The following is a 25,983-nucleotide window of genomic DNA, read 5'->3' on the forward strand; positions in this document are numbered from 1 at the left end:
CACTCTGTGAGTGCATGGGAAGTCCCGGGACCAGAGGCTTCCCCACAGGAACCCCCACATTCCCCTGGGGGGGGAGGTTTGGCCACGGGGATGGGGCTCGTGGGCAGGAGGGTGCTGGTGTGGGGCTGGAGCAGCGTGATCCCTCCTGTCCCACAGCGCTGGTGGTTCCCAGGGCTCTGCTGCAACGGCGGAGGTGAGCAACTTCAGCCCAAACACTGCCGGGGGAATTCCCGGTGACGAGGGTGGAAACGAGAGGCATAAGTTTGGTTCAAGAGAAGATGAGGTGGGGACCGGAGAGAAACCCCACGGCTGGGGAGGCAGTGCTGGCGGCTGGCACGGTGTGCTCAGGCAGCCCCAGGAGCTGCTTCGGAGCTGAGAGCACCCAAACGAGCCAGGGTAACGAAGCAGAAATTAAGGGACCCATTTCCAGGCGGAGGGGTGCAATGACATTGCTCCGAGTCTGGCCCCAAAGGAAGCTGGAGGAGGCCAGTCGGACGCGGAGAGGAGTCCGACCTTCCCTGGCCGGGATCTGTCCCATGGCTCATGAGGGCATTTTGGGGGGGAGCAGGGGAAGCCCAGCTGCCGGCCAAGAAGTCACCGGCGCTTTCCGGGGAAGAGCGGGACCCAGGCGGGAACCCCTCGGGCAGCCCGTGGGTATGCGGGGCTTTCTGCTCGGGGTGGGGAGGTGGGTTTGGGGACCCCCCCAGTGGATGGCAGGACCCCAACCCACCCCAGGCTGCTCCATGGGACGGAGCCACACGGTCCATGTCTCCGTGCCGAGCGATCCGCACCGGTGGGGAGATGGCAATGTGGGGGATGTTGGGTTGGTCCAGGCAATGAGCGGGGCATCCCGCAGAGGATGCTCTGGATCCGACCCACGGGCCCCACACCTGACGTCTGTCCTCCGGCCCCAGCCACTGCGCCCACGTCCCCTTGGTTTAGCCCTGCTTGAGAGTCCCCATCCTTTCCCCAGCGTCTCAGAAAGAGGAAGCATCGCCCCCGGCATCCCCCCACCACAACCCGGGGGCTATTTTGGGTTTGGAGAAAAGCGGAAGGCAGCACCGGACGGGCGGCTGCTGTGGCAGCGGGCGGGCGATACCCCACAGCACGCAGGGGACAGCGGTAGACGGGGAAAGAGGAACGCCAACACCGCCCCGTGCCCCCCGCTCCCGCCGCGGGGGTCGGGGAAAGAGGATCTGTCTCACCTGAAGCGTAAAAGGGTTTTTTTGGGCGGCACGCAAGGGGGGCTCGGGCATCCCCCGGGGTGATGCCTGGGGAGTGACACTGGTGGGGGACCCCCGATGTTCCCAGTTCCCAACTGCCACCTTTGTGCTGTGAGACCGCAAGGAGCAAAGGAGTAGCCGGGGGGGGGGGGGGGGCTGGTGCACACGCCATTTTTTAATGCTGTTTTTTGCTCTTAAGTGTGTGTTTGGTCACCAATGCCCAGGTAAATGCCATCCCGTGCAGCCGCCCGGTGTGGGTGACGGTGAGCGGGTGACAGCTCCCCAAGGAAGGGTTGGATCTGTAACCGTGAGTGGGGTCTGTCTCTGCTGGGGAGCCACAGATGGATGGATGGATGGATGGATGGATGGATGGACGGATGGACAAATGGATGGGCAGATGGACACAGGGATGGACAGATGGATGGACAGACACACGGATGCACGAACAGACGGATGGCCAGACGGATGGATGAAATGATGGATGGACAGACAGGCAGCACGGTCACACTGCACCCACACTCCACCGGAGGCCACCTAGCCGTGCCCCCCTCCCCGCTGCACCCCCCGGGTGATGCTGTGCCCCCCTGTGTCACCCCAGGCACGGACGCCCTGCCGGGGCCGAGGGGTGGGATACGCCAGGAGTTTGGCAGGGACGGGGGGCACTGCCGTGGGGGGAGCAGGCAGCACCGAGGGCCGGCCGTAGGCCATCACCGCTGCATCTGGGCGCCCGTCTGCAGAGCAGAGATAGCCCCACCGGCCGCCCCTCCTGCATGGGGCAGGGGATGCTCCATTAGAGCCTCGCACCTGGGAATCGCGCTTAGCTGGGCAAAACGCGATAGGGCTCTATCAGCCAGTGCAGGCTGGCTCCCGACGGGGCTAATAGCCACTGGCTTAACGAGCAGGAGCCAGGACTGCTCTGCTGGGCCCTTTCCAGCCACAGGGAGGGGCGACGGGGAGAGCAGAGCCCAGCCGGCTTTGCAGCGGGCAGGGAAATCTAGGTCAGGGCTTGCTTTAAAAGGGGGCACGGAGCCCAGATCGCGTTGGCTTCCAAGCGAAGCCACAGAGCAGCGGCGCCTGCCCGAGCCCGGCGCGGACGCGGTGAACCAGCAGCCGGGAAACGTCGATGCTCACCCGGAGCATCCCTGTCCTGGGAGCTGCGGTGGCCGAGGACACCCATGGGTGCCACTTCCCGCCCGCGTGGCCGTTCACGGAATTCCTTGTTTTGCTGGAAAACAGCTGTGATTCGTAACTCGGTCTCTGCCAGGGCTGGAAAACAACATGCTGCCCGGGGACGTGCGCTTTCCAGAGACACGGAACGATGCCCAGGCGCAGGGAGATGCCGCTCGCCTCCCAAACGAGATGTCCCCCCCTCCTTGTCAAAGCTGGCCCTTTCCCTCCCCTCCGCCTCCGCACGGCTGGAAGGGGATCAGCGAAGGGAACCGGCCCCAGGCCTGACATTTCAGCATTCGCCAGCAAATGGCAAAAAAAAAAAGCCCCAACCAAGCGAAAAGCCCAGTGGCAGCAAAAGGGGAACTCGGGGGAGCGTGGAGGGTGCGAAGCGGCGGCTGCCAGGGTGAGCGAATGCCTCTGCAGACAGTGCAGACATTTTGCTCCCAAATTACTGCCCAGCCCCGGCAGAGCCGCAGCGGTTTCGAATTAAAGCAATGATCCTCCACAAAGAGAATTTTTTATTATTTTTTTTCCCCCGCCCCAAATGCAGGATTGCTTTCCGCTTCCCAACACCCTACAAGGGCTTGGGATGGGGAATAATTAAGTTGGCAGCATGATGCATTTAATTAAAAGCCAGCACTTGAAGGTAAGAGTGAAATTAGCCGTTGGAGCAGTGGATCTTTGGAGGGCGATCCTCCACGTCCCCACGAGGCACAGCCTGATCCCTGGCCGCGCAGCGAGGCTGGATTTGGCAGCGGGGTTTCGTGCCTGGCAGAGCTGGCAGAGGCCACCGCAGCTCCCTGCGAGCTGCAGCCCTCCCGTCTCCTCCTGCTGCAGCCACCTCTCGGGGCCAGATTTTCAGGAATCCGGGCTCTGGTAAGCCTGGAAAAATCCAGATTTTTCACATGGGCTCAGCGTTCAGCCACTCCCTGGATTTCCACTGAGCTCAGCTTTGAAATGGGACCTGTGATGCAGCTCCAAACTTCACAATAACCACCCCCCCACCAAAAAAAACCCCCCAAAATAAAAAGCTGAGCTGTTGAAATGCTCCCCGTCCTTTCCAGGACAAGCAGACACACAGCGTGGATGGCAGTGATGGGCCGTGATGCAGAAAGGGCATTTCCAGGAGCGCTGGCGAGTGTGAACTGCAAGCCCTCCGCTCTGGGCGGCTGAAGCGTGCTGTTGGAAGGGGCTCTGAAAAATTCATGCCCATTTCCCCATTTATATTCGCTTCCCTTTTCACTCTTGTCCTGGGCAAGGCGAAGTGACCAGAGTGAAAAAGGCTCTGAAAACGAAAGTAGCTGGAAACAAGACTCCAACCCAGTGGGGTTTTCAATGAAGTGGGTTGTAAAATTGATGGAAGCGGAGCAGCCCAGGACTTCCCTGCACCCTGACGCGCTTCGCAAAACCAAGGCAGAGACGGAGCCGGCACTGCTGGGGGAGTTTCAGCTCCCGCTTCGCTTCCAGCCCCTCCAAAACGAAGGGCAGGTTTGTCGCCGGGGGCCGAGCTCTGCCTGCCCGCAGCGGGGAAGGGCGAAACCTCCTTCTCCTGCTATCGCTTCCCCCTTTTTGGTGCCAGCTGCGGGCCAAAAAACTGATTTTTGAGGCACATCTGGAAGCGGGCGATGACCCCCGGTCCCCGTGGCCGGGCAACCGGGGGTGGCCTGGGGGTGCTGGGGAAAGCCCCGGGCACCCGCAGCCGCCTTCCGACCGAGGCGGGAGCCCCAAAACCAGCCGAGGCCGACGGGTGAGGAGGGCGGAAAGGCCGCGCGGTTCACGATCACGGTGAATTATCGGCGTTAATTAACGAGCTCGGCGGGAGAAGGCCGACAGCTCCCGCCCGGCCCAGGGGTTACCGGACCCCTCAGCCGGGGCTGGCCGGTGGAACCGGGGATCTGAGGGGCCGGTGGAACCGGTCCGGGCCCGCCAGGCCCGTGCTGGTGCTGCCCCCTTCCCTCCGCTCGGGCGAACGGCACCGCCGACCCCCGGTAGGTGCGTGAGGACTCCCGCCCCCATGACGTCACCCCCGCCTTGCCGCCCTTTCCGGGAAGCGGCGGCGGCGGCGGGAGGAGGAGGAAGAAGAAGAAACATGGCTCCGTCGCCATGGCGACGCGGCGGGTGACGCACTCTCCCCGCGACCCTCCCCGGAAGCGGGTTGGGCTGGGCGGCGCGGCGCTGATTGCGTCACGGGAGGGGGGCGGGGAGAAAGGGTAACGGCGGCTGGACGGGCCTGAGGTGCCGCCATGGAGAGCGCGAACCAGGGTAGGGGCGAGTCTTCGCTCCAGACCCCGGGGATGGGTCGTCGGGCTCCGGTCGCCTTGTGGCGGGGGGAACCCGGGGACTTGGGGGGTGGTGGTGGGAGGCGGCCCGGGGTGCTGCCGTGCGGGGTGGGCCTAGCTGGGGGCAGCGGTGCCAGGGCCCCGCGGTGGGAGCTGGAGGCCTGGTGTGTCCGTCCCCCCCCCCCACACCCCCCAGCCTGGGGTTTGTGGCTCGCCTGGGCTCTTGTGGGTATCGATCAGGCGGTGCTGGGCCGAGGAGGGTTTTTGGAGGGGCAGAGCTCGGTGCTTCTGTGGCTTGTGATAGATGTTCACGGAGGAAACTCCGCTGGAGGTTTCTCTTCCTCTTTCCGTGAAGCCCCTCGCCTCACCTTTCCCGTCAGACTGCCCAGGTTTGCATAACGCGCTTCGCTTGCTGGCTGCTTATGCTTTCTGCCCTTCTGCTCCTTGTCTGTGACAGATATCAACCTTAACTCTCCCAACAAAGGTCTGCTGTCGGATGCCATGACAGATGTTCCCGTGGATAGCGCGGCTGCGGCCAGGACCTCTGCGCCCGAAGGGCTGACTCTTGCTGAAGAGGAGGAGTTGAGATCCGAGCTCGCCAAGGTAACGGGGCACCCCAGGTTTTGTCAGTGGGGGCCGTGTGTGGCCGTAGCTGCTTTCTGCTGGGAAGGAACAAACAGGAGCAGGACTCGGGGTTGTGGTTTGTTGTTTTTTTGTGTTTTTTTTTTTTAATTTTGCAGTGGTGTTACCTTTGGACCTCTCAGCCAATTGTTAAAACGCACAAAGCTGGCAGGTACTTCAAACGCTGCGGTATGTTTCGTGCTCTTTCCCAGAGCGACTTAATTTAGAGCTCTAAGGAAATAAGTGGCTTTTGATGCTGTGAGCTCAATCTAGGCTTTTAGCCCCGTTTGAAGCGGGAAAATGCTTTAGGCAAGTGGTGTGTGAAAGAAACTCATTTTTGCTTAGGAAGCTGAAATAACGAGCGCTTGATGTGCTTTCTTTTTCTACCTTTTTCTCTTAAATATTTATCACACTTTAGGCGACTATTTTTAGTGCCTATATGCTTTTGAAGAGCTGAGAGTTTGTAATGTAGTATCCTAAATTTTGGGCACCTTTGGGGGTTTAAAGGTCACTTTATCATTTCTATCTGAAATGTAGCTGAAGGTAATTGCAGCTGTTCTTCTGTAGTCCTTTCTTTCATTTGAGAGTCTCGTGGTGGTTCTTTGACTTGCAAGTTTTAGCAAGGGAGGACTTTGCTGTTCTGGGTGGTCACAGAGATCTTGGTGAGCTGCAGTTAAAGCAGAAATGAACCCTCTCTGCCTGGAAAGAACTCCTAAGTACTTTGAAAATGTTGTAAGAAAGATCTCTGAGGAAAAACTCTTTGCTTTAATGACATCAGAAGAAAAGAATCATAAACTAGAAGCCTTAGTCAATAAGGGTTAGCAACTGATTTTTATCTGCTGTTGAAATTACAATGCTAGAAATGAGTTCTGTTAATCTTGGTGCCATTAAGTCACCAGTATGCTGAGTTGTATGGATGTTTTCCCAATTGAAGTCTGAGCTGTAGGCCTCCCGTTCCAGCAACATTTGTGTTGAGTTGAATTGTTCTGCATGTACATAAAGTTCCTACCTATTCTTTATGTTACCAAAATCTTGCTAGTTTTGAGGAAGGTAGAAAGTTGGCTTAATTTTCAGAATTTTACTAAACCGTCATTCAAGACAAACCTCTGCCTCTCTCTAAGGTTGAAGAAGAAATTGGTACTCTCAGGCAAGTTCTGGCTGCTAAAGAGAGGCACTGTGGAGAGCTGAAGAGGAAGCTAGGTTTGACTCCCTTGGATGGGTTAAAGCAAAACCTGTCTAAAAGCTGGCACGATGTCCAAGTCTCCAATGCGTAAGTGTTGCTTGTGATGCACGTTTATTTAAATATGAGTCTGTAGTAATTATTTCCCAGCAGCATATTCCAGGGCACTTCCAAGTGGCTGGAGGCTTTTGCTCTGATGGGTATAAAGAGTAAAAGGCGCTTGAAAAAATTAAAAAAAAAAAAAAAAAAAAATAATCATTGCTCTTATATGTTAGTGTACACAGAACTTTCCTATCTGTGATCTGAATAAATTGTTGCTGGATGCTTTTTCCCGTGATGTTAGAGATCTAGATCGCCACTTAACTGTACAGTTTGCCCATTTCTGCCCGTTCTTTGAGGTGTAAGCTCCTGCTACCTCGTTCTGAACTCAGGCTCAGAGAAGCGCAAAAGGCTTCGAGAAGTGCCTGCACTTCCTAGGAAAATGTTCTGTAATATTAGCGTGCATTACGCATAGTCATCTCTGCCTAAAGAAGATCTGAAATTAGACTGACTGTTCCTGAACAGGCATTAAAGGTATGGTCACTGCAGTGCTTAACAGTGCCAAAAGGAAAGTCAAAGAGGTAAGTCTGACCCTGCAGTTGTGCCTGGATGTAAAGGGCTCTCGGTGCCCATAGAGATAGAGGTACTGTTCGGTCTAAAAAGTCTTGGGTAACTTAACTGGAATTTGGAATTACTGACAGTGCTACTGCAGAGCAGATTGTTGAGCTGTTCATCTCACTGTTTATTCTTTCCCTTTTCCTCATCTTCCCTCCTGCATCGCTGCCCGATTTCTATTATTCCTTTGTAACTGAAATCTGTGTCATTGTCTTCTAAAAAATGAATATTAAAGGTTATATTCATTAACACTTTCTGTTTCTAGTTATGTGAAAACATCTGAGAAACTTGGAGAGTGGAATGACAAAGTGACACAGTCTGACTTGTGAGTGCCTCGGGCTCCTCAGCAACACCTCCTTGCTGCATTCCCTGATTTGTGCTGCTACTTGTTCTCACAGGCATTAGGGGTTGATTGGGAGCTGGAGGCATGGGGAAGCAGGGCTGTTATTAGCAGCATGCCTGGCTTCTTCCAGCTATAAGCATCCCTCAGTTGCAGAGGAGATGAGTAAACATTACTGCTTTCGTCTCTCTCATAATCTTGTTATTGCAGAAGAAAAATTCCAATCAGTTACCAGACCACATTTTATTAAAAAAAAAAAAAGCAAAAAATCAACCACAGTTTCCCTTTAGCTGGTCGTTGGTAGGTTACTCTGTTGTTATCGAATGTCTTATTAGTGAACCTCTGTCTTTACTGTGAAACTATTTCTCTTCTCATCATCAGATGTGGTAGGAATCAGTTTGATTATTGTCTTTCTGTACTGGGAGAGAAGGTGCCTGAAGGCATTTACCTGTAGCTGGAAGTAGGGGCTGTGCAAATGCAAATACATACATCAGCTTTTGAAAGTCGCCTGGCTCTTTTCTGTTGATGTATGTGAACCTTTTTGCCGATGTCAGCGCTAGAATGCCATGACTTTTAGTCTTTGCAGTATATATGAGCAGGTGACAAATGCAGACAAATAACATCTGGCTGCTTTTGTCTCTAGAATATATTCTTTAATTATATTAGACCTCCATTCATATTAGACATGAGTCATTTTGATTTCCTGCTGCATAGCTGAATGTAAGGGAGCCCTTGAATGTGTTCTGCACTGAAGATTCTCTCCCTTCTGTTTTGTGTGGAAGGAGGTGATTATTCAGCTAAGAGGAAAATGTGGATTGGGAGCATCCTGTCATTAGGCAAGATGGCACTGATCTAATTGGGGACAGTTACACTTCTGGGTGACATGGACTGCCTGTGATCTGTCACCTGCTCTGAGCACTTCTGCGTGTTGTCTGAGCTGGTAGCAGACACTTCCTGTAGTATTTGTTCTGTACTTCCAGTGTTAATTCTCACAACCCCTAAGGTACTGTTTTGTATGTAGAGAAACGTGATTTATAAAGATTAGAAAATGAAACTAAGTTTAACGGTTTGTTCACATCATGCTATATTGGTAAAATACAGCTTTAGGCGTGGCAGTCAGATTTTTTTGGCCTCGCTCAGTTCACTGCTCTGTGCTTTTAAAACATAGGTGCCACGCAGTGTGTAGGAAGGGAGCGGAAAGTCTTTCGATTCCTGACACCTTCTAAACTGCAGACTTTGTTTCTTCATGCTCAGTGTTTGAATGTGCTTAATTAAGAAAGAAACTGGGGCTTAGGTGTCTCCCTGCCTCTCAAACAACAGCTCTTTTCCTTCTGGCTGTGACAGAGAAGGGGGGAAGCTATTGTCAGAGAAATAAAGCCTATGATACTCTTACGTGTAAAGAGACACTAATAATGTGGAAAGTGTCAAAAGAAACATCTGTCATGAATCTTGGCACCGTATCTAACCTCCATTGTGTTTGTAGATATCTTTCAGCCAGCAGCACACTGGAGGACTGGAATGAAAAATTAACTCAATCAGAAGCGTGAGTGTCTTAACCTTCGGTGTTAACAAATGCTTTCATGACAGTCTTCTGCCACTAATGTCCTGTGCCCCTGCTCACAGTCCTCTGCTTTGACTAGATCTATTTAAACATTTATCTTTTCTAGCTTTCACTCTTTTAACCCAATAAATGCCTCTTCTGGGAGAGGAAGCTTTTCCTCAGGTCAGTATTTGATTTTGTTGTGGTCCAAGTGATACTCTTCAAATGCCTGCCTGCTCTCAGAGGAGAACTGGCTGAAACCACTGGGTAGCTGAGACCTATGCGCCACGCATTGTAGCTTCAGCTGACAAGCTGTGGAATAGCCAGACTGATCTCCTCATGTTACCCTCAACGTGCTCTGCAGGGAGCAGGAGCTTTTCTTTCTGCTGTGGTACCTGATGAGAACAAATAGAGCTGTAGTGTCCAAGGCAGTTGTTCTGTTATGTTGGGACCCCAAATGGACTTAACAGCTTAAACCTCACGGTTGTACTCTAGTTGTTGGCTGCGAAGGTCTCTTAGCCATGTTTTTATTAAATGCCTGAAATTAAATTCTCATCTGGACTAAATTAAGGAAGCATATTGTGGAAGTTGGCCTTTGTCCTTCTCACTGCATCTTTCCCACAGTATATAGGGGAATCCTTTACAGTGATGCAGTGGGAGCAGGTACGTAGTGTCATTGTTTTCTGAACTGATTTAAACCATGGTGAGGTAGGTCTTAGGTAATCCAGCTTTTCCTGTTCTCTGGATTGGAAATGAAATTCAGTCCTTTCAGCTAGCTTGTTATTGGCAGTGTGTGTGAATAGAAGGTTTTCTTCATAAGGCAGGTGAAAGATGAGCAGAGATAAAAAGTAGGAGTTTTGGAAAAAACTTCCAAGTATGCAGGTCTGCTTTCAGTGTTCCATATATGTTTGCTAGATTAAGATAATGTAAATTGTCATTATTTCACTTGCTAAATAGAATGACCATGGTGTTTATGCTTGCTGACAGTATGACTGACTCCAGCAGCGTTTAATCAGAGTTCCTCCCTGGGTGTGCCTGCTAGAATAGAAAACTTCTCGTTATATCTGTTTCCTTGTACTTAATAAGCACCAGAAATGTGGCGGAAGCGTGCTTTTGTATAGCACTTGAGGCCTGAGTAGCTGTGGCATGCTAGTTTTCCCGCTTGCTTTGGCACCAGACAGTGACAATTCATGTTAGCAAGGTAGATGCTGATTAAAATGGAGGGGCGAGGGGGATTGAAAGGTAAGATTCCAGCAATGTTTCAGAAAACAAACAGAATTTCTGCTTCCTTTGTGTAACACTCAGTAAGTGTGAAGAGTCAAGTTGAAGAAATCCAAGGATGAGGTTTTATTCATATGTTTTGGGGTTTTTATGCAAATGCGTCCTCTTTGCTGTTTCAGAGCTTCTCTGCATTATAACTAACAAGCATCCTGACTGAACTGGGAATGGGCCTAACTTGTGACCTTATAGTGCTTCTGTGCACTGCTGAATTTCCTGGTAATTGCCATTCCTGACAAGAGACTTGCCCTCTGCAAGCAGTACATAGACAGGACAGAAATCAGCCCAATCTGTCTCTAGCTCCGGTTTCATTGTAACCAGGATGCACTGTGACTTAGATGGTTTGTGTACTTGGCCAGACAGCACAAACAGTGATTGCTGGATAAAGGCAAGTGAGATGAAGCTGGTATTAATGGATAAAGGAGAATTTGAGGGTGCAGGTCTGGGTCTTCCCTGTCAGGGTTTATAGGAGAGGATGCAATGAAATGTTTGAATGCTACAGGATGAACACCACAGGGCAGAGATAATTTCTGCAGCTTCTGCTGCAGCCAGTTGCCTGTTAGTAGAGCAAGGTATTAATCAGAGCTCATATTTATTATTCCCAGATTTTGATTATGCTATTGTGCTTTGTACTGGCGCTAAGGGAAGAAGGTGAGTGAGTGTCAATTTATAGCCATGGTAAACTTGGCCGTGTCACTTGCAGGAGAGTAGTTGCGACTTCTAGGTCAGGGCTGGCCATAGTTAAGTTGCATTAAAGTCTTGTATAACCTGATCCGTGGTTGTCACAGATGCAGTTCCACATGTGTGTCTGATGGCAGTTCTGGGTTAAAGAGCTTCTCATCTCAGCTGTACTTTCCTGGCTCTGCCTCCTGCGTTGCAGCGGTGGAGCTGTGTACGTGTGTGGGGGAGCTGTGGATGCAGGACTAGACTGGCGATCTGATCTGGCTGCTGCTGTCTTTTTTGTTCTTCCAAGTTTATATTTTAGCCAGATTGTTTCCTTGATCTAGATTACTGTGTCAGCACAAACAGTTGTTCTGGCATCATGGAGGAGCACACTCAGGCAGAAGGAGCAGCACTTGAGTGCTAGATCTTTGGTTATCTTAAGAATACTGCTGTCAAATGTGGAAAATATAGTTGGGAAATCCTCTGGCCTTTATCTGCTGAAGATAGACATAATACCTGGGAGTCTGCAGTGTGCATGGCATGATGGTGTCCTTTGAGTCTGTTAACCATTCCTGTCATTGCTGCTGTGGTGTTCAGTGCTGATCTCTGAGAGTTGAGTGCCAAGTAGACGTAGAGTCAGCACAACATACTTGGGTAAGCATGGGATCTTCAATGTTTCTGTTAGGCAGCTGTAAATCAAATCCCATGACAGGACTCAGTCAGCCAAGGAAGACCCTGACTGCTGAAGGCAGGGATTGAGATCCTTCTCTTCCAAAGCAGCTTTGTCCCTAGGGTTCAAACACAGTTACTGCGATAGGAAGGCATGTGTGTGAGCAAGCAGCACTGATGCTGGCCAATTCACTCCTAAATTGTCCTGAGGTGACTGCTTCTTGCAAAAGATTGTGCTGTGGAGAAACAGTATTGAGGCCTTGCTGTTGGGGCACACTCAGATTCCTTTGGAGTCACAAAATTCTAGAGGAATTGATCTGAAAAATGTGTAGGTTATAGGATTTTCTTTGCGGGATGAGGGAAGGTAAAGCTGATGTGGTTTTGCCCTGTTCTGCATAAGTCTTGTGTACACTCTTGATTCAGAAATACTTGGCTGTGGTCTTAAACAAAAAAACCCCAATAAACCAACGCATAATTCAGATGCTGTGGTGCTGTCTTACGCACTTCTGTCTGTAGAGAGAGAGATGTAATTAAGTCGGCTGTCATCATGGTGCTTCTAGCCTTGGGATCTCAGGCATGAGAGAACATTAGGCTGTTTATAATGCCCCTCTCCTAAATATCCTAGTCAGGCAAAAAAATAATCTCAAGCTGAAATATTTGGAGTAAGAAAACTTGGCTTAAATTGTTGAACTTGTTTTCCAGCCTGAGTTTTTTTTGTTTTTTGGTTTTTTTTTTTTGTAATTTGAAGAATGCCATAAATCTAGATGTTAACTACCAACCATGGAATAGCTTAGAGAGGATGAGTTAATGAAAGTGGCTCAGAGAATCATTGTTCCTGAGATTAGTCTCATCTGAAGGAAACAAAGGTTCTCAAGTGTCTGTCTTCTCCAGCTCTGGTATAAACTCAGATGTAATCAGCTGACAAAATACATGCTGTCAGACTTCTTATGTATTGTGGTTAATGGTAACTGATAGGAAACTTCTCTACCAATTTATTTCTAAACCGCAGTTGTAGAGATAATGCTGATTCCCGCATTTCTTTTCTATAGAGTGGTGTTAGTCTTGCCTCTTTCCCCCATAACCTAACGCTACAACAAATGCTTTATCTTCTTCAAGGCTGCAAGCATATTGTGGAATAGGTTCCTAGGCTTACTTTCTCAAGGAGACCAAAAGATAGTTGTAGAGCAAACAGGATACGATGCTGTGGTATTAAGAGTTTCCACATGGAAAATTGGGTGGTTTGGGGTTTGTTTTGGTTGTTTTTTTGTTGTTGGTGGTTTTTTTTGTGGGGTTTTTTTTGCAAATGTTTGTCAGATTTAAGATCGCATGGTCAAAATGGTAAAGTGAGTGTATGGAAAGGTTAATCCTACACTTGCTGTTTTTTGAAAACTCCCAGTCTTTGAATATATGCAAGACTGGAAGGGGCTCTTTCAGTGAAGTCAGGGCAGCTCACTAACCTAGCTTCTTTCCTTTAATATGGGTTCCTTTTTCAAAATGGGGGGGGGTGCTTCTTGCTTTCAGATCCGACCTGTTCAATTTATGGTGTTTTTTTCTATTTAGTTATAAGAAGACCCAGGAAACCCTTTCCCAGGCAGGACAGAAGACTTCAGCAGCGCTTTCCAATGTAGGTTCTGTTATCAGCAGGAAACTTGGTGACATGAGGTAAGATTTCTGTTTTGCTCTCTGGTGCTTTGATCTTGGTTTCAAACAGTAATGAGACTTTGGACAATAACTAGGCTCTTTTCCATTTTCTGCTTAGTCGGCAGCACATTGCTGTTGATAGGCTACCCTCTTCTGTGTGGCCCTGTACATTGTAATTTAGGACAGATTAAACACTTATTAGAGACTTGTTGATGGGATAAAACCTGTTCTAAGGCATTTAAGTTTGATTTGGCTTAGGGGAACTGGCAGAACGTTTTTAGCAGCCTCCCCCCTTTTACTGTCATATGGTTTCACTGCAGCTTTTACATCATAAGTAAGAAACTAGTATTAAAGTTTACCTTCTCCGTTCATTACTGGATTATACAGGTGTGCCTTCTCAGTGTTACTGCTAAGGATTAGAAAGGGGTCATCACTCCTGTGCTCTGTTATGCTTTAAAATGGGGTAAAGTCTGGATGCTGCATTTCGTGCAGTTTCAAGCCCTGTGTGTCGACTTTCTGTAGAGAAGGGCAGTATGCCTTCCAGGCACAGTTATGTCGCGTTGATTGGAAGATATGAATTGGTTCAGAAGATCATGACAACATTAAAAATTCCTTCTTGTTAGTGGTGGTTATCTAGATTCCTGAAGCAGATGACTGCTGAAGTAGTTGCAAATTTAAACCTCTCTGAATTGGAAAGTGGAGGGCTCGTTCCCTTGGTTGCTGGCTGAGGTTCTTGCTCTGTGAGTTTCTCAGCTGTACAAAATTAAAGGCTAGAATTGGTGATTTACTCGCTCTTCAGAAATTTAAGCTAAAGATTGCTTCTCCATTAATGGTGACATCCAAGTTTTTCATGCAGAATACCTTGACCATGTTTTTCTTGGAATTGAGAGCTAATTCTGAATATACAACCTGTCTAGGCTACTAAGGAAGTATTCTTAGAGCTTGTATTTAACATGATTTATCAGACCTTGGATTGAATGGGTAGCTGTCATTCTTTGTAGGGAATTTCCTATTCCACTGTGGCTGGGAGTATCCAAGTGGTAAGAACTTGTTGGCCTCTGATCACATAGTACTGATTTATTCTAGTTCTATCCTCAGTGAGTTATTTACTGTGTTCCTGGAGGGTGATTTTTGGTGTTTTCAGTAGCTCACTTCTCTGAACTTGGTGGAGGACTAGCTGGCTTCCTACCCTTTCCAGTATTCAAGTTTTAACTTTTCTTTGCTGGAAACTACCTAGTCTGCTGGAAGAAGAGATTTACGTGTAATCACAGCAGATTACAGATACTGGCGCAACATGTGGTGGTAACACATTTTGCTAAACCGATAAGTAAATTTGGTGCCTGACTTAGGCAGTCTGGCCAGGCTGTTGTGGCAAAGGGATGGGAACTGTGGTTTTTGGACCAAATGGGGAACTCCTGAACCAATGTTGCCACCAGAAGAAGCTGTTTTGGCAGGCTTGGTCCTGCCTGTTGTCTTTTGGTTGGGAGAATCCAGTTCACCATGCAGCTGCAGAAATGTTTGTGCCATCCCAGGAACAGATGATGGAGGGAGGGGATGCATGGCCAAGTGAAGAGTGCGCCTGTTACTCCTGGTGACAGAGCTGGCCTGACATAGTCGTAGTGAAAATGGGCTGTGTAGTCTGCTGGCCTGCAAACAAGTTAGACCTTTGCAGCAATGGTGTTGCTCAGCATTAATCACCAACTTAAACACCTGCATTCCTTTTTATAGCTAATACTTTGGGTGATGTATTATGAAATACAGGCAGCTTCTGTCTTGTCACCTGGGAATCCTGGCCAAAATTATTTCAGCAGTATTTGCTTTGTATATGTGGCCCTGTGGGGGAACACAGTAATGATTTTTTTAAGACTTTCAGTTTTTCTATGTGTATATAAACAGAATTCTGTCTCCTGTGCTGCATTCACGTCTTGATATTTCTGATTCTGAATAAGGTTTAACTCTGAGCATAAGTTTCTGCAGGAACTGTCCCACTTTCCACCCTTGCCAGGTGAAACTGTGAATGGTGATCTCTGATATGTGATCAGAGCTGACGAGGAGTGAAGTCTGTTGTAGTGTTGTGATCACTTCTCTGAATGGGTGGGGATGATCTCTGTTCCCAGAGAACCTCTGTTACAGGCCTCATAGCCTACACTGCAACCTCCATTACCGTACTTTCTTTTTTTCCTTTTACACTACAAATTCACTTGTAAAGCAGGTTTATTTTCCATCACTGGAAGTGTTGAGATAACAGAAGGGATTTCCGTGTTTAGTCAGCCTTCACCGGTTGATAAATGCAAGGAAGGCATGATGAATGGGACAAACGCCTCCGATAGACGGAGGGCGTAGTCGTAATTCCATTAAAAATACTTGGACCAAAATGCTATGAAATACAAGTAATGTGTCCCTGGGTTAAATCTTTAGGGTTGCTGTATTCTGGTCAAAATAATTTTAAATGTTATAGCTGTGCATTGTAAGGAGACATGGTGAAGTTAATGCGGTAACTGTGTGCTAACTGTATTAATGCTGTTGCTCTATTAGCTTGCCTTGAGGGGAGAAAATGTAGCTTAATTAGTGGGTGGGATTTTTTCAAATCTTGGCCAATTCAGCTTTTTCTGTTATCTCCACTTACAGTTAAAAAGTAAATTGGCTTTTAGATGTTCTGTTCCTGCATTTTACTGACTCCAGTAAACTGCAAAATTGAAAGTGTTTTCTTTTTGTTGATAACAGCTTGCTTTGTGGTTTTGTGTCCCCCAATACACTTCATGTTGTCTGATGAAGGTTGCTGCTGTACATAATACTACAAGCAAATTCATTATGAAATGTTAGCCCGAGCCCCAAAGGTGCTTGCAAATTCCTGAATTTATGTAAACTTTAAATCCATATGAGAGGAGGAAAAGAGTTACTGCTAGGTCCAGGCCAAGATACTGAACAAATGAACCAGTGCTTGTGGTATTGCATACAGAGTAGCATGGTGCATGGACATGTGTTATCTGTGCTCTTCTCCTTTAAGCAAGAGTAAGTAGAAAGTTAATTTATTTCACATGCAAAGACAGCATTTCAAGGAGTCTGCCCTGCCAAAGAGCTGACTTGGATGCATGGGGAAATGAAACCACAAAGCCTAACGTCTTCGCTCTGGCTGTAAGGAAAAGCCCTTGTACTCCTTGCCAAGTACTTCAGATCCTGCTTGCTGTGACTGTTTCCTGCTGCAAAGACAAAAATTATACTGAAGTGGAATAGAGCACTGCTTCTGGTCAGAGAAGTTCCTTTAGAGCATCCTGGTAATCTTACTAGTAGAAGTAGGAAACCTTGGTCTGTTATTTCAGACTACTGAGGTGCTACTGCATTGCAAAATCACACATGGAAATCTGGTAACCTGGTGGGGGATAGTTTGCCTTGAAACCTAAAAATGGGCAACCAGGTTATAGAGTAAACATGATACCTTTTATCCAGATACTCTTATCTTTATTATGCTGAGATGTTTTGTTCTCTGAGCTGTAACTTTGAGATCTGCAGGTTTGGCAAGATAGTGTGCAGGTATCCATTGCATGTTCCTATTACAGAAGTTTTCAGCCAGAAGTCCGAGCAATGCTGTCTTTGTATGAGAGCTCGTGGGGGGAAATGAGGGAAGGAATTGTCTTTACCAAATTAGGTAGTGCTTGGTAAAACCCTCAGTTTAGGAAAACATACTCTAGAAAAACAAAATCAGATGAAAGCAATGGATAGGGGTAGGTAAAATGTTTTAGTTTGTTGTTGCACACCCACTCCTTTCCCTCCCCAGCACCCTGGTTGTAAGTTGCTGTAGGTGCTGTTATTGTTCTCTGAAAAATGTCTTAGCTTGGCTTGAGTTAATGAAAAGCAATTGATTTTTGCTTGCTTCTGTAATTTATTTTGAGAGGCTTCCTCCTGGGCAGTTGACTTTGCTGTCCCATGATCCTATGACTATGTGCCTGCTTCGCTGCCCTGAATTTAGTGTTTAGATCTGCACAAGTATCTGACCATTGCTTCCCTTTTCTCTCTGCTGTCCGTGGCTTTTTCCAGGGCTCACCCCTTCTCGCATTCCTTTAGGTAAGACACTCTTCAAGGCTGCTAAAAGAGCATTTGTTTCTAGGCCAGCCCTTGCACATGTTAAAGGGGAAGCTGATTATTTAAACCTTGCCTACCCTTTTGACACAGATTGAGAAACCTTCCACAAAGCAATGCCCTGTAATTGACTTTTGTATCACAGTTGCATTTTGCAGTTAATAGCAGTTAAATACTCGTGCTTACAGTCCTGTGTCTGGAAAACTAGTTTTGGGCTGCAGCTGTTAAATAAGGGAAGAGAGGGCTGGCTCTTACCGCTTTGGTTGTCCATAGCAGCCTGTGTGTGGACTGTAAGTGCTTAAGAACCAGGGGTATGCTGCTTTTGCATGGTATCAGTATAAAATTGTCATTTAACTTTTTCCTCCTTATTCTGAACGCTTCCGAGCAGCAGCTACTCCATTCGCCACTCGATAAGTATGCCAGCGATGAGGTAATGTAGCAAATACCCGTGTCTCCTGAGTGGGGTCGGTGGGAGAGCACAGCTGACTCTGTCATTACTGGGTTTTTTGTTCCGATTTGTACAACTGGTTCCCTTCTTAAGCAGACCCTACGCAGAGTATGGGTTAACCACGTCCTGCAGTTTGAGTAATTCAGGGTGGTTTTTTTTACCCAATCTCTTTTTATGGTTATTAGCACCTGTGTTGTTCTTGGACTAAGTGCAGTGTTGCAACTGTACCAAAGTCTAATTGAAATTTGCAGCTTTCAGAGGTCCCTGAAGGGCAGGGATTACAGTCCTCCTCTCGCAATGTACAGCATGGCCATTGCTAATACCGAGATGAATCCTAACTTGAACCCTCTGTCTCCAGTCTGGAAGCTCAGTGCCCTGCCCAGCGTGCCTTAATGGTGCATTAGGTGGTGATCCCCTTGCAGGAGAAACAACTGCCAGGGCTGGACGAGATCCACAGAAGCCCCCTCTCTGTTCATCCTTGTTCCAGATTGACGGAGGTTATTTTATGGGCGCAAATATAAAGCGATTCTTTGGAACGAAAATAACTGAGATGAGACTAGTCATCTCCCAGCTCCCAGTGCTCCCACAGCCTAGCCCGGGGAGAGCAGCTCTGTATGAGTAATTGCCTGGTCTGCATGCTCGGTACAGAGCACTCCCCTGGAATCGTTCGCCAGCAAAGCAGCTTGTCAGGTTATCAAACAATTGATGTGGTTTTCTTGCTAGAAATATGAAATCCTCTGATTAATTTGTTGCACTGCGTTTATGAGCATTTCCTGATGCAGATGATCACTCCTGTAGCAGTAAAGCTACCCATAGGTACAGGCATGTGGCCCTTTGCCTTCCTGCCTGTGGGATGTGATATGGGAAACTGAAGCCTTTGTTTTAAACCCTTTTCAGCTTTTCCTTTCCATTATTTAAGACGGCGTGCTTTTAGTTGGAAGCCTTGTAAAACTAAGAGCTAGTTTCTTCTCTACTTACCACGCATTGATTCCCTAGTGAACTAGGACTTGTTTCCCTCAACATTTTAGCTTGAGCAATTGAGTGGATTGTACATGGTATAAATGTTTTCCTTCAGAGTTTGTATGTAATGTTCTTGTCTGGTGTGCCTGAGAGATTTGTGCCAAAGGCTGTGAGGAGCTGGAAGTGTTCTGGGTACTGCTGTCACTGCATGGGAATAGCCAGAGAGCCCAGTCACGCTGTGTGATTTGCTTTAGTTAAGAACTAACTTATCTTAATTTGTTCTTTGTTTTTTTTCCTCTCCTTTCTTCAAGGAATTCTGCAACCTTCAAGTCATTTGAAGATAGAGTTGGGACCATAAAGGTAACAGTCTGCTTTGTCTTGTAAACATATAGTGTGAAGCCTTATGCAGAAACTTTAATTTCTGCAATGTTTTTCTTGTAGACTAGTATTCGGGCAAATGGCCTCTCAGATATGTGAAGTCTTTGCTACAGTAGGTGACCTTGACAAGGGGGAATTGACTTGGTATTCTCAGTGCTGCTTTCTTGTTATCCTAACTCTCTTTTCTCCTTTCAGTCCAGAGTGGTGGGCAGCAGGGAAAATAGCACTGAAGGCCTCCACTCCCCCTCGGGAGCTGGAGACAAGCCTCCACAAGACAACGCTCCTTTCTAGACCTGCGATGTGGCTTTGCACGGCTGTGCACAACTGTAAGAGCAAGCCCCTGCCCTCCCAAGTCTTCACAACAGCAACAACATGCGAATCCAAGAAGGGGCTGAGAGCCAGTCTGGAGAGATCCATCATTCATTCATAGACACTGCTGCTGGATCCAAGTCAAATAAAGAGAATGCAAAGTTTTGTACACAAATAATATTTTACACTAAAGTTTGTAGATTAAATGTATCACTGCTGTCCTTTTGGGAGAGCATGTAAGATGGAGTTTCCTTAAAGCAGCTCAGAAATGCCACTGTTGCAGATGAGAACAGTTTTCCCTTGTCTGACATAACTTGGAACAGATACATTGCCCTGAGCAGTGTGAGGAGGGCAGCTACTGGAGAAGCCAAGTGCATGGGCTTCTTAGCTTCAGCTTCTGGCTATGTTCTCTGTTCAGGGCATGCCATGCAGCTACTCGGTGAGCTCCCAGGCTTCTCCCGTTACTGTTTTCGCTGGCTCTCATTGGAGCAGTCTTGTAAATGGGGTAAACAGTTGGGTTTTTTTCTGGGCTCCCAAAAGGAAAACTTCACTTAGCAGCTGCCTCGTTGTTACACTAATGCTCTAGCTTTAACAAAACTAAAAATCTTTATTTTTAAATGCAATGAACTTTAAAGAAATAAAGCTTAAAAAAAAAAAAAAAGGAAGCTTCGGCATCATATTAGGGAAATGCTCCCTTGGACTCTGAAACTGAATTGCAAGCCTTACATCACCTTATGCTTTACTTGTTTATGATTTTTTTTTTTTCTATAGAGAAGACTGTAAGGGTTATAAAGCTGAATGTTGAGCACTGGAGTTTTGCATCATACAGTAGTAGCAGCATGCTTATAAGCCAGTTCTTGTGTTAAATTCAGTGGTGCACTCCATTTCCTGAGTGTATGAAACTTGCTTCTCCCTTCTCAGTTTATGCCTTCGTTCTTGGAGGAAGAATTTCTGAAGGCTGCTAGCAACAGGGCCAGATTAAAAAGGCCAAAGCTGTCTCTAGCAATACGGACACTATGTTGGAGGGACTCTGCTCTGTTCTCTGTGGGCTCCTCCATCTGGTACATCTGACTGTGACTGGATGGGTTTTTCAATTGAAAGCCCCAGCTCTAATCTTGGTTTACAAAACTGGCAGAGAATCACGGAGCTCAACCAGTTCCCCCAGGGGCTGGATGTTTTACTCTTTTGATGTCCAACTTCATTGCTCAGGAGCTGAAAAATTCCAAGTTTTCTTCTAGACGCCTGATCTTATTCTAGGCAAGGTGCCTCCACATAGAAATACCTAGAGTGAGCAGTTCTGTGCCTTGGAGGCGAAGTGGCACTTACTCAGGTCTTTAGACTTGCTTATGTACATATCTGGGTAGTTTTAGTGGTTTATCACCCTGGAGGGACTGATCCGTCTCTGACCCTTCTTTAGAGAAGCAAGTTTTGACACTTACCTGCTGATTAATCTCCGTTTCCCCCACCCCTGCTCCCCTCCCTCTGCAGACCTGGGGATGCGGGATGAAATATTAGAAGGCAGATGTACTAGGCAGTAGGTGGAGTGTAGAGTGTCATTTACTGGCACTCCTTGTTTGACTGAAACTGGCCTCCCTGTGAGGAACAGAGCCAGTGAAATGGGGACTGCTGGAGCTTGAGTATTGAACTGTTTCTCTATATGGATAAATAGTGAGGAAACTTGTCAATAAAGCGTTCCTTTGGGAGAAAATGGGGTGAATGTTCTTGTCTTTGTTCTGTCTAACAGCACTGGAGTCTGCTCTTGGGTGCGTGTTCTGAACTTGTCAGGCAAATACCAACTGCCTTCAGCAGCTTGAGGCGAGAAGCAACTCAAATATTCTGTTCTATCCTATCCCTCTGGCTTGTTTGTCCATTGGCTGTCCGGATGCTTTCTTGTGAAGGGATGTACTAAGTAATATTTACAGTCTGATGTTTCCTTTACAAGATGCCGAACACCAGCTGGTTCCCCAGACATACCTGTGCTCAACCAAGGGCTGGGGAGTCGCAAGCTCACGTTTATCCTCCAAGTACCATCACTTTGCTCCCTTCCCAACCGGTGCCGCAGGTGAACCAGACGTGCCTCGAGCTTCCTCACGCTGTTTTCCTGAGCTCGGAGCGTGGGACCGCAGTTACAGCGGTAACCTTGGCAGTGGGGGCTGAGGCTGGAGAAACTTGTAATGTGGAAAAGCAGCAGCTGTGGTGCTGGCTCGGATTTACGGTGTGATACCTCAGGGAATTGGTTTCTTGGAAGCTCTGGCTGTTGCTACTGATTTAAACAACATGGCGCAGGGGGATGAGTGACTGTATGGCTGGAGCTAGGAGCTGCTCTCTTAAATTTAAAAGGGCAGCGGAGAGCAGGCAAATAGGTTGTGAGAGAGGCCAGCAGAGCTCTGTAGCTGCTTGGTGTGCTGTGCTTTCAGAGGAAGGATGTCTGGCTAGGTTTGAAGCATCTGCTTGGTGGTGAGGGTTTGGCTTTGTGGGGTTTTGGGGTTGGTTTGTTTTGAATGTTGGGGTTTTTTTGCTACTGCACTTCTGTAGGTGAAACTACATCTCTGCAACTGGTCTGAGAGCAAAGGGGTTGGTATGATACCTGATGCTGGAGGAAAGATGCTGCAGGGAACCCCCCAGGCTGTGGAGCTGGGGCTGTGAGCTCCCCTGCAAGAGCCTCAGGGCCAGGGCGGGATGCTTTTCCATCTCCCTAGTCCCTTCCAGTGAGGGATCTTGGGTTTTTTGAAGGAAGGTTAATTAAGCCTTCCCTTCCTGGTTACAGGTTTGACAGTGGTTTTGTTAGTTCCCAGTTTCTAAGTGTGCTCCTGGCAGCTCTCATGGGTGCAAACCCCCAGTTTCCTTCGGGGCTGGCTGGGGACTGCAGTGTCCTGTGCAAAGGATGGGGGAACACAGCTTCCTTCCCTGCAAAAACCCGGGACCAGGAGCATATGAAGCTCCGGCAGCCTCGTGAGCACCTGCCTGCTCTGTTGTAACCGGGGGAGACGGCTTTGACAGCAATATTCCTTTTCTGTTCATCCCCTGCCAACAGCCTCGGAGGGCCAGAGCTGCTCAGAGGCGCTCAGGGGCAGCCGGTGTCCCTGGGTGGCTCTCCTGCTGCCTTGGAGCCTGGAGTGGGTTTGTCCTGCAGCTTTCCCAGAGTCACTTCTCTCTCCTCCCTCTTTCTCCTGTTGCTTCCCTTAAATGAAACATTCTGGTATTAAATCTATGCTAACTAGGCCAGCACATGAGACCCATCAGAGTTGGGATCTTTGCAGGCAGCAACAGAGGCAGCAACCAAAACAGCGTCTCTTTCCTGCTCCTCTGGTTTTACCGCATGATTTTCCTTTTCTTTCCTCATCACTGAGGACTTGCTGGGCCTCCTCTGACTGCTCCCATGTGTGGGGGGGGGGGGGGGGGGGATCTGTGCTGAGCAGATGTTATCAACTGGGGACGCGGTAGCTGACGAGAGGCTTTTCCCACAGTGGTGCCTCCGGTGCTGCCGCCTCCCCGGGAGGATGCTCGTCTCTCCCCAAAGCTCCCGCTGCTGCGGTTTGTCTCTCCCGGCTCCGTGGTGTAAAGTACAGGGCCAGGTGAAGCAGACAGCCCGTTTCCAAGCCGGGTGCTCATGCAGCAGCATCTCTGCACGGCCAGATCCCGCTGCCAGCCTCGGCTGCCGTGGCAGTGGGCAGGGCTGGATGGGTCAGGGGGATGATTTAGGTCCATAACTGGGTGAGTACCCAGCAAACAGGAGGGAGCTGAGATTCACCAGGGAAGGGAGAGCAGCAGGCGCTCCCGAGGAAGCCTGAAGCTACATTTTGGGGTGTGGAGACACATGAAAGAGACTCAGCAGTCACCATTGTCCCCCACCAGCAAGCACCCAGGGACAGGCTCACCCTCTTGGCTTGAAATGAAAACTTCCCAGGGGATTTGTGATGTTTGTCTCCTGCCCATGAGGGAGAGGATGGGAGCCCTCGTCCCAGCAAAGCACCAACCCCTTGCTCCTGCATCACTGGGAGTTTCCTAAACCCCAAAGTTTAAGGTGACGTGCAGTGGCCAGCCAGCGTGGCGTTCTGTACCCTTGCTCTCAGTTTGCATGCTGTAATCGCCTAGCTTGGAAAGGAGAGTTGGGAAAGTCCAGCGTGGGGCACTGGAATACCTGAGCCATCAAAAGGAAAACTGCATCACTTTAAAGGAGAGGGTGAGCACCTACACCCGAAGACAGGATGGCTCAGGCAGAGGAGTGCAAGGTGCGGAGGCTTCATCGGGAGCATTGAAGGTGGCGGGAAGCCGGATTGCTCCATCCCACAAAGTGGGAACAAGCAGATAAAGAGCAGAATCAAAAAGCAACTGACTGCAAAAAGTTATAGGGAACGATTTTTCCATGCTGGCACCATGTCCCGACTCTCAGCTGAAGCCACGGCAAGCATTTTTTAAGGAATTTGACATTTATGCTCGTTAGAGGGGTTGCACAACTGCTCCAGCGGCCAGGAGCCTGCACTCATCCCCGGCTGAGCGGGCAGTGTCCGGAGCCAAGCTCTGGCCCAGGGCTCCCAGCCTGGGACCACTCGCTGTATCCCTGTGGGTCCGAGCAGCTGGGACTGGCCCTGTGTGGGTGCTGGGGCGGCTTCAGCATCTCTTCTTGGGTGCAGACTCTGTGCAAGGCCGGCGCCGGGGACCCCCACATGTAGCCGGTGTTTTGGAGGGGGAGAGGTACCCGCTGTCCTCTGGAGCATCGGTGCCAGAGCAGGGCAGGGGATGGGGACTCAGCAGCCACCGATGGAAGCCGGGGCTTGATTAACGCGCGGGTGCATGATTAACGGTGATGACTCTTGGCAAATGGGATTCATCTTCGGTCATTTCTTTGAACGTGAGTCAGAGGCGGCAGACGGGAAAGGCTGTTAGAGCAGCGCGGGGAGGTCACAGGCCAGCGGGGCCGTGCCGGGGCGGTGGGAGGGATGGCTGGGATCAGCTGCGGTGCCCGGGCAGCGTTCCCACACCGGCACTGGGGTCACCCACTCCAGGATGCACTGGATGAGGGGGAAGTTGGCTTTTCACCCACCGGTGGGAAACAGCAGCGCTCCCCAGGGAGCACCCAGGAGCACCAGGAAACTTGAGCAACTGGGAAAAACACTCAGGCTCTTGAGCTTAAAAAAACCCTGTTTTCCTCTAATTGTAAGTGCTTGTTTGTTCATTAAAAGGAAATGGCACCGTGCTCCCGGGGCACGCAAGAGCCGGCAACCTGCCTGGGGTTGTGCAGGTGGCAGGCTGGGCGCAGCACCCCAAGAAAAAGCCCAGGTGATGAAGGTGCTGCAGGAACCCGATTTAAAACCGACGTACGTGAGCGCTGGAGCCCGACCACCCCGCACACAACCCAGAAAGCCAGCAAACTCCCAAGTCTGCAGCCCAAAGGTGATGTCCTGGTCCTGTCCACTGCCCTGCTCCAGCCTCCTCAGCCCCGCTCCAGCCCCTCAGCCCCACTTCAGCCCCCTCAGCCCCACTTCAGCCCCCTCGGCCCCGCTCCAGCCGCCTCGGCCCCGCTCCAGCCGCCTCGGCCCCGCTCCAGCCCCTCAGCCCCACTTCAGCCCCCTCAGCCCCGCTCCGGTCCCCTCAGCTCCCTCAGCCTCAGCGCGGGAACTGCAGCAGCCTGGAACCTTTCCTCATCACTCCCTGGTGGTCTAGTGGTTAGGATTCGGCGCTCTCACCGCCGCGGCCCGGGTTCGATTCCCGGTCAGGGAAGCTCTATTTCTCTTTTTTTTATTTTTAATTTTCCGCCCCTTTTCGCCGCCCAGCACCCCCGAGGGCCACCCCCCCTTCTCCTCTCCCTCCGCCCACGTTGCGCGCTCCACGCACACCGCGCTGCGGCCGCATGCCCGCGCCCCGCGGGGGTGGGAGAGCTGCGCGCAGGCGCGGTGCGCTGGCCCCTCCCTCACCCGCCGTCGGCGTCGCCGGGTCCCGCTCGGTGTCTGGCGGCGGCGGCGGCAGCAGCAGCGGCTGAGGTAACGCCGCCGCGACCGGCGGCCTCTCGACGCCGGGAGGAGCCGCCCCGCATCCTGGGGCCGCCCCCGCCCCGGGGCTGACCGGCCACCCACCCCCCCCACACACACACCCCACCCGTGGGGCGCAGGTGAGTGAGGCGGCGGGGCCGGGCCTCGGCGGGCCCGGTCCGCGGGTGGAGGCCAAGATGGAGCTGGTGGTGCCGGCGGGGGCGGAGGGGAACGGGGGGCGGCTGTGAGGGGAACGGGGGGCGGGAGGAGGAGGAGGAGGAGGAGGCCGGGGTGTCCCCCCCGCCACGGGAACCTCCAGCCCGGGGCGGGGGGTGCGTGTGTGGAAATCCCGGCTCCCCTCCTTCCACCCACATGCGCATTCCTCCGTGGTGGTTGAGGGGCTGCGTCCTCTGCCTCCGAGCTGTAAAGATTGAGGGGGGGGGGGAACCTACAAAAAAACCCCAAACCAAACCCCAAACAAAAGGCCTGGAAAGGTGAATTCTAAATGAAAGTCATTCGTCTTATATGTGAGCCGTGATTCACGATGACTGGTTTTTTTTGGGTTTTTTTTGCTGGAGGGAGCT

The 25,983-nt window shown here is 49.9% G+C and overlaps 2 protein-coding genes and 1 non-coding gene across 22 annotated transcripts in view; all 3 read left to right on the forward strand.

The window, feature by feature from the left end:
- Nucleotides 1-4,503: 4,503 nt before the first annotated feature.
- Nucleotides 4,504-21,138, forward strand: TPD52L2 (TPD52 like 2). Of its 16 annotated transcripts, XM_069802606.1 has the most exons (12): nt 4,532-4,655; nt 5,130-5,275; nt 6,415-6,563; nt 7,393-7,452; nt 8,951-9,010; nt 13,178-13,279; nt 14,260-14,298; nt 17,294-17,320; nt 17,724-17,765; nt 19,055-19,103; nt 19,185-19,233; nt 19,317-21,138. In XM_069802606.1, the coding sequence occupies exons 1-11, from the start codon at nt 4,637-4,639 to the stop codon at nt 19,218-19,220; spliced, it is 729 nt and encodes a 242-aa protein (XP_069658707.1). In that variant the 5' UTR covers nt 4,532-4,636; the 3' UTR covers nt 19,221-19,233; nt 19,317-21,138. The 16 variants fall into 16 exon arrangements, with proteins under 16 accessions (XP_069658673.1, XP_069658707.1, XP_069658664.1 ...); XM_069802572.1 differs by lacking the exon at nt 19,185-19,233 and having other exon boundaries at nt 4,504-4,655; nt 5,157-5,275; XM_069802563.1 differs by lacking the exon at nt 19,185-19,233.
- A 3,941-nt stretch (nt 21,139-25,079) lies between these two features.
- TRNAE-CUC (transfer RNA glutamic acid (anticodon CUC)) lies at nt 25,080-25,151 on the forward strand. Its single transcript has one exon. It is a non-coding gene; the product is annotated as a tRNA-Glu (tRNA).
- A 179-nt stretch (nt 25,152-25,330) lies between these two features.
- Nucleotides 25,331-25,983, forward strand: part of DNAJC5 (DnaJ heat shock protein family (Hsp40) member C5) — a 37,591-nt gene continuing 36,938 nt past the window's right edge. For 2 of the 5 annotated variants that reach the window (XM_069802727.1, XM_069802735.1), the window contains exon 1: nt 25,331-25,539. The gene's annotated coding sequence lies outside the window, so the exon portion shown is untranslated. The remainder of the gene's footprint in view (nt 25,540-25,983) is intronic. The other 3 variants (XM_069802696.1, XM_069802721.1, XM_069802704.1) reach the window with 2 other exon arrangements.

Source organism: Haliaeetus albicilla, chromosome 2 (assembly GCF_947461875.1).
Source record: "Haliaeetus albicilla chromosome 2, bHalAlb1.1, whole genome shotgun sequence".
In the NCBI taxonomy this organism is placed as follows: Eukaryota; Metazoa; Chordata; class Aves; order Accipitriformes; family Accipitridae; genus Haliaeetus; species Haliaeetus albicilla.

Bases quoted from the DNA above. Each gene is read 5' to 3' on its own strand.
- TPD52L2 (XM_069802563.1), top strand. The intron at 5,276-6,414 runs GTAACGGGGCAC...CCTCTCTCTAAG, and splicing joins TGAGATCCGAGCTCGCCAAG to GTTGAAGAAGAAATTGGTAC. The intron at 19,104-19,316 runs GTAACAGTCTGC...TTCTCCTTTCAG, and splicing joins ATAGAGTTGGGACCATAAAG to TCCAGAGTGGTGGGCAGCAG.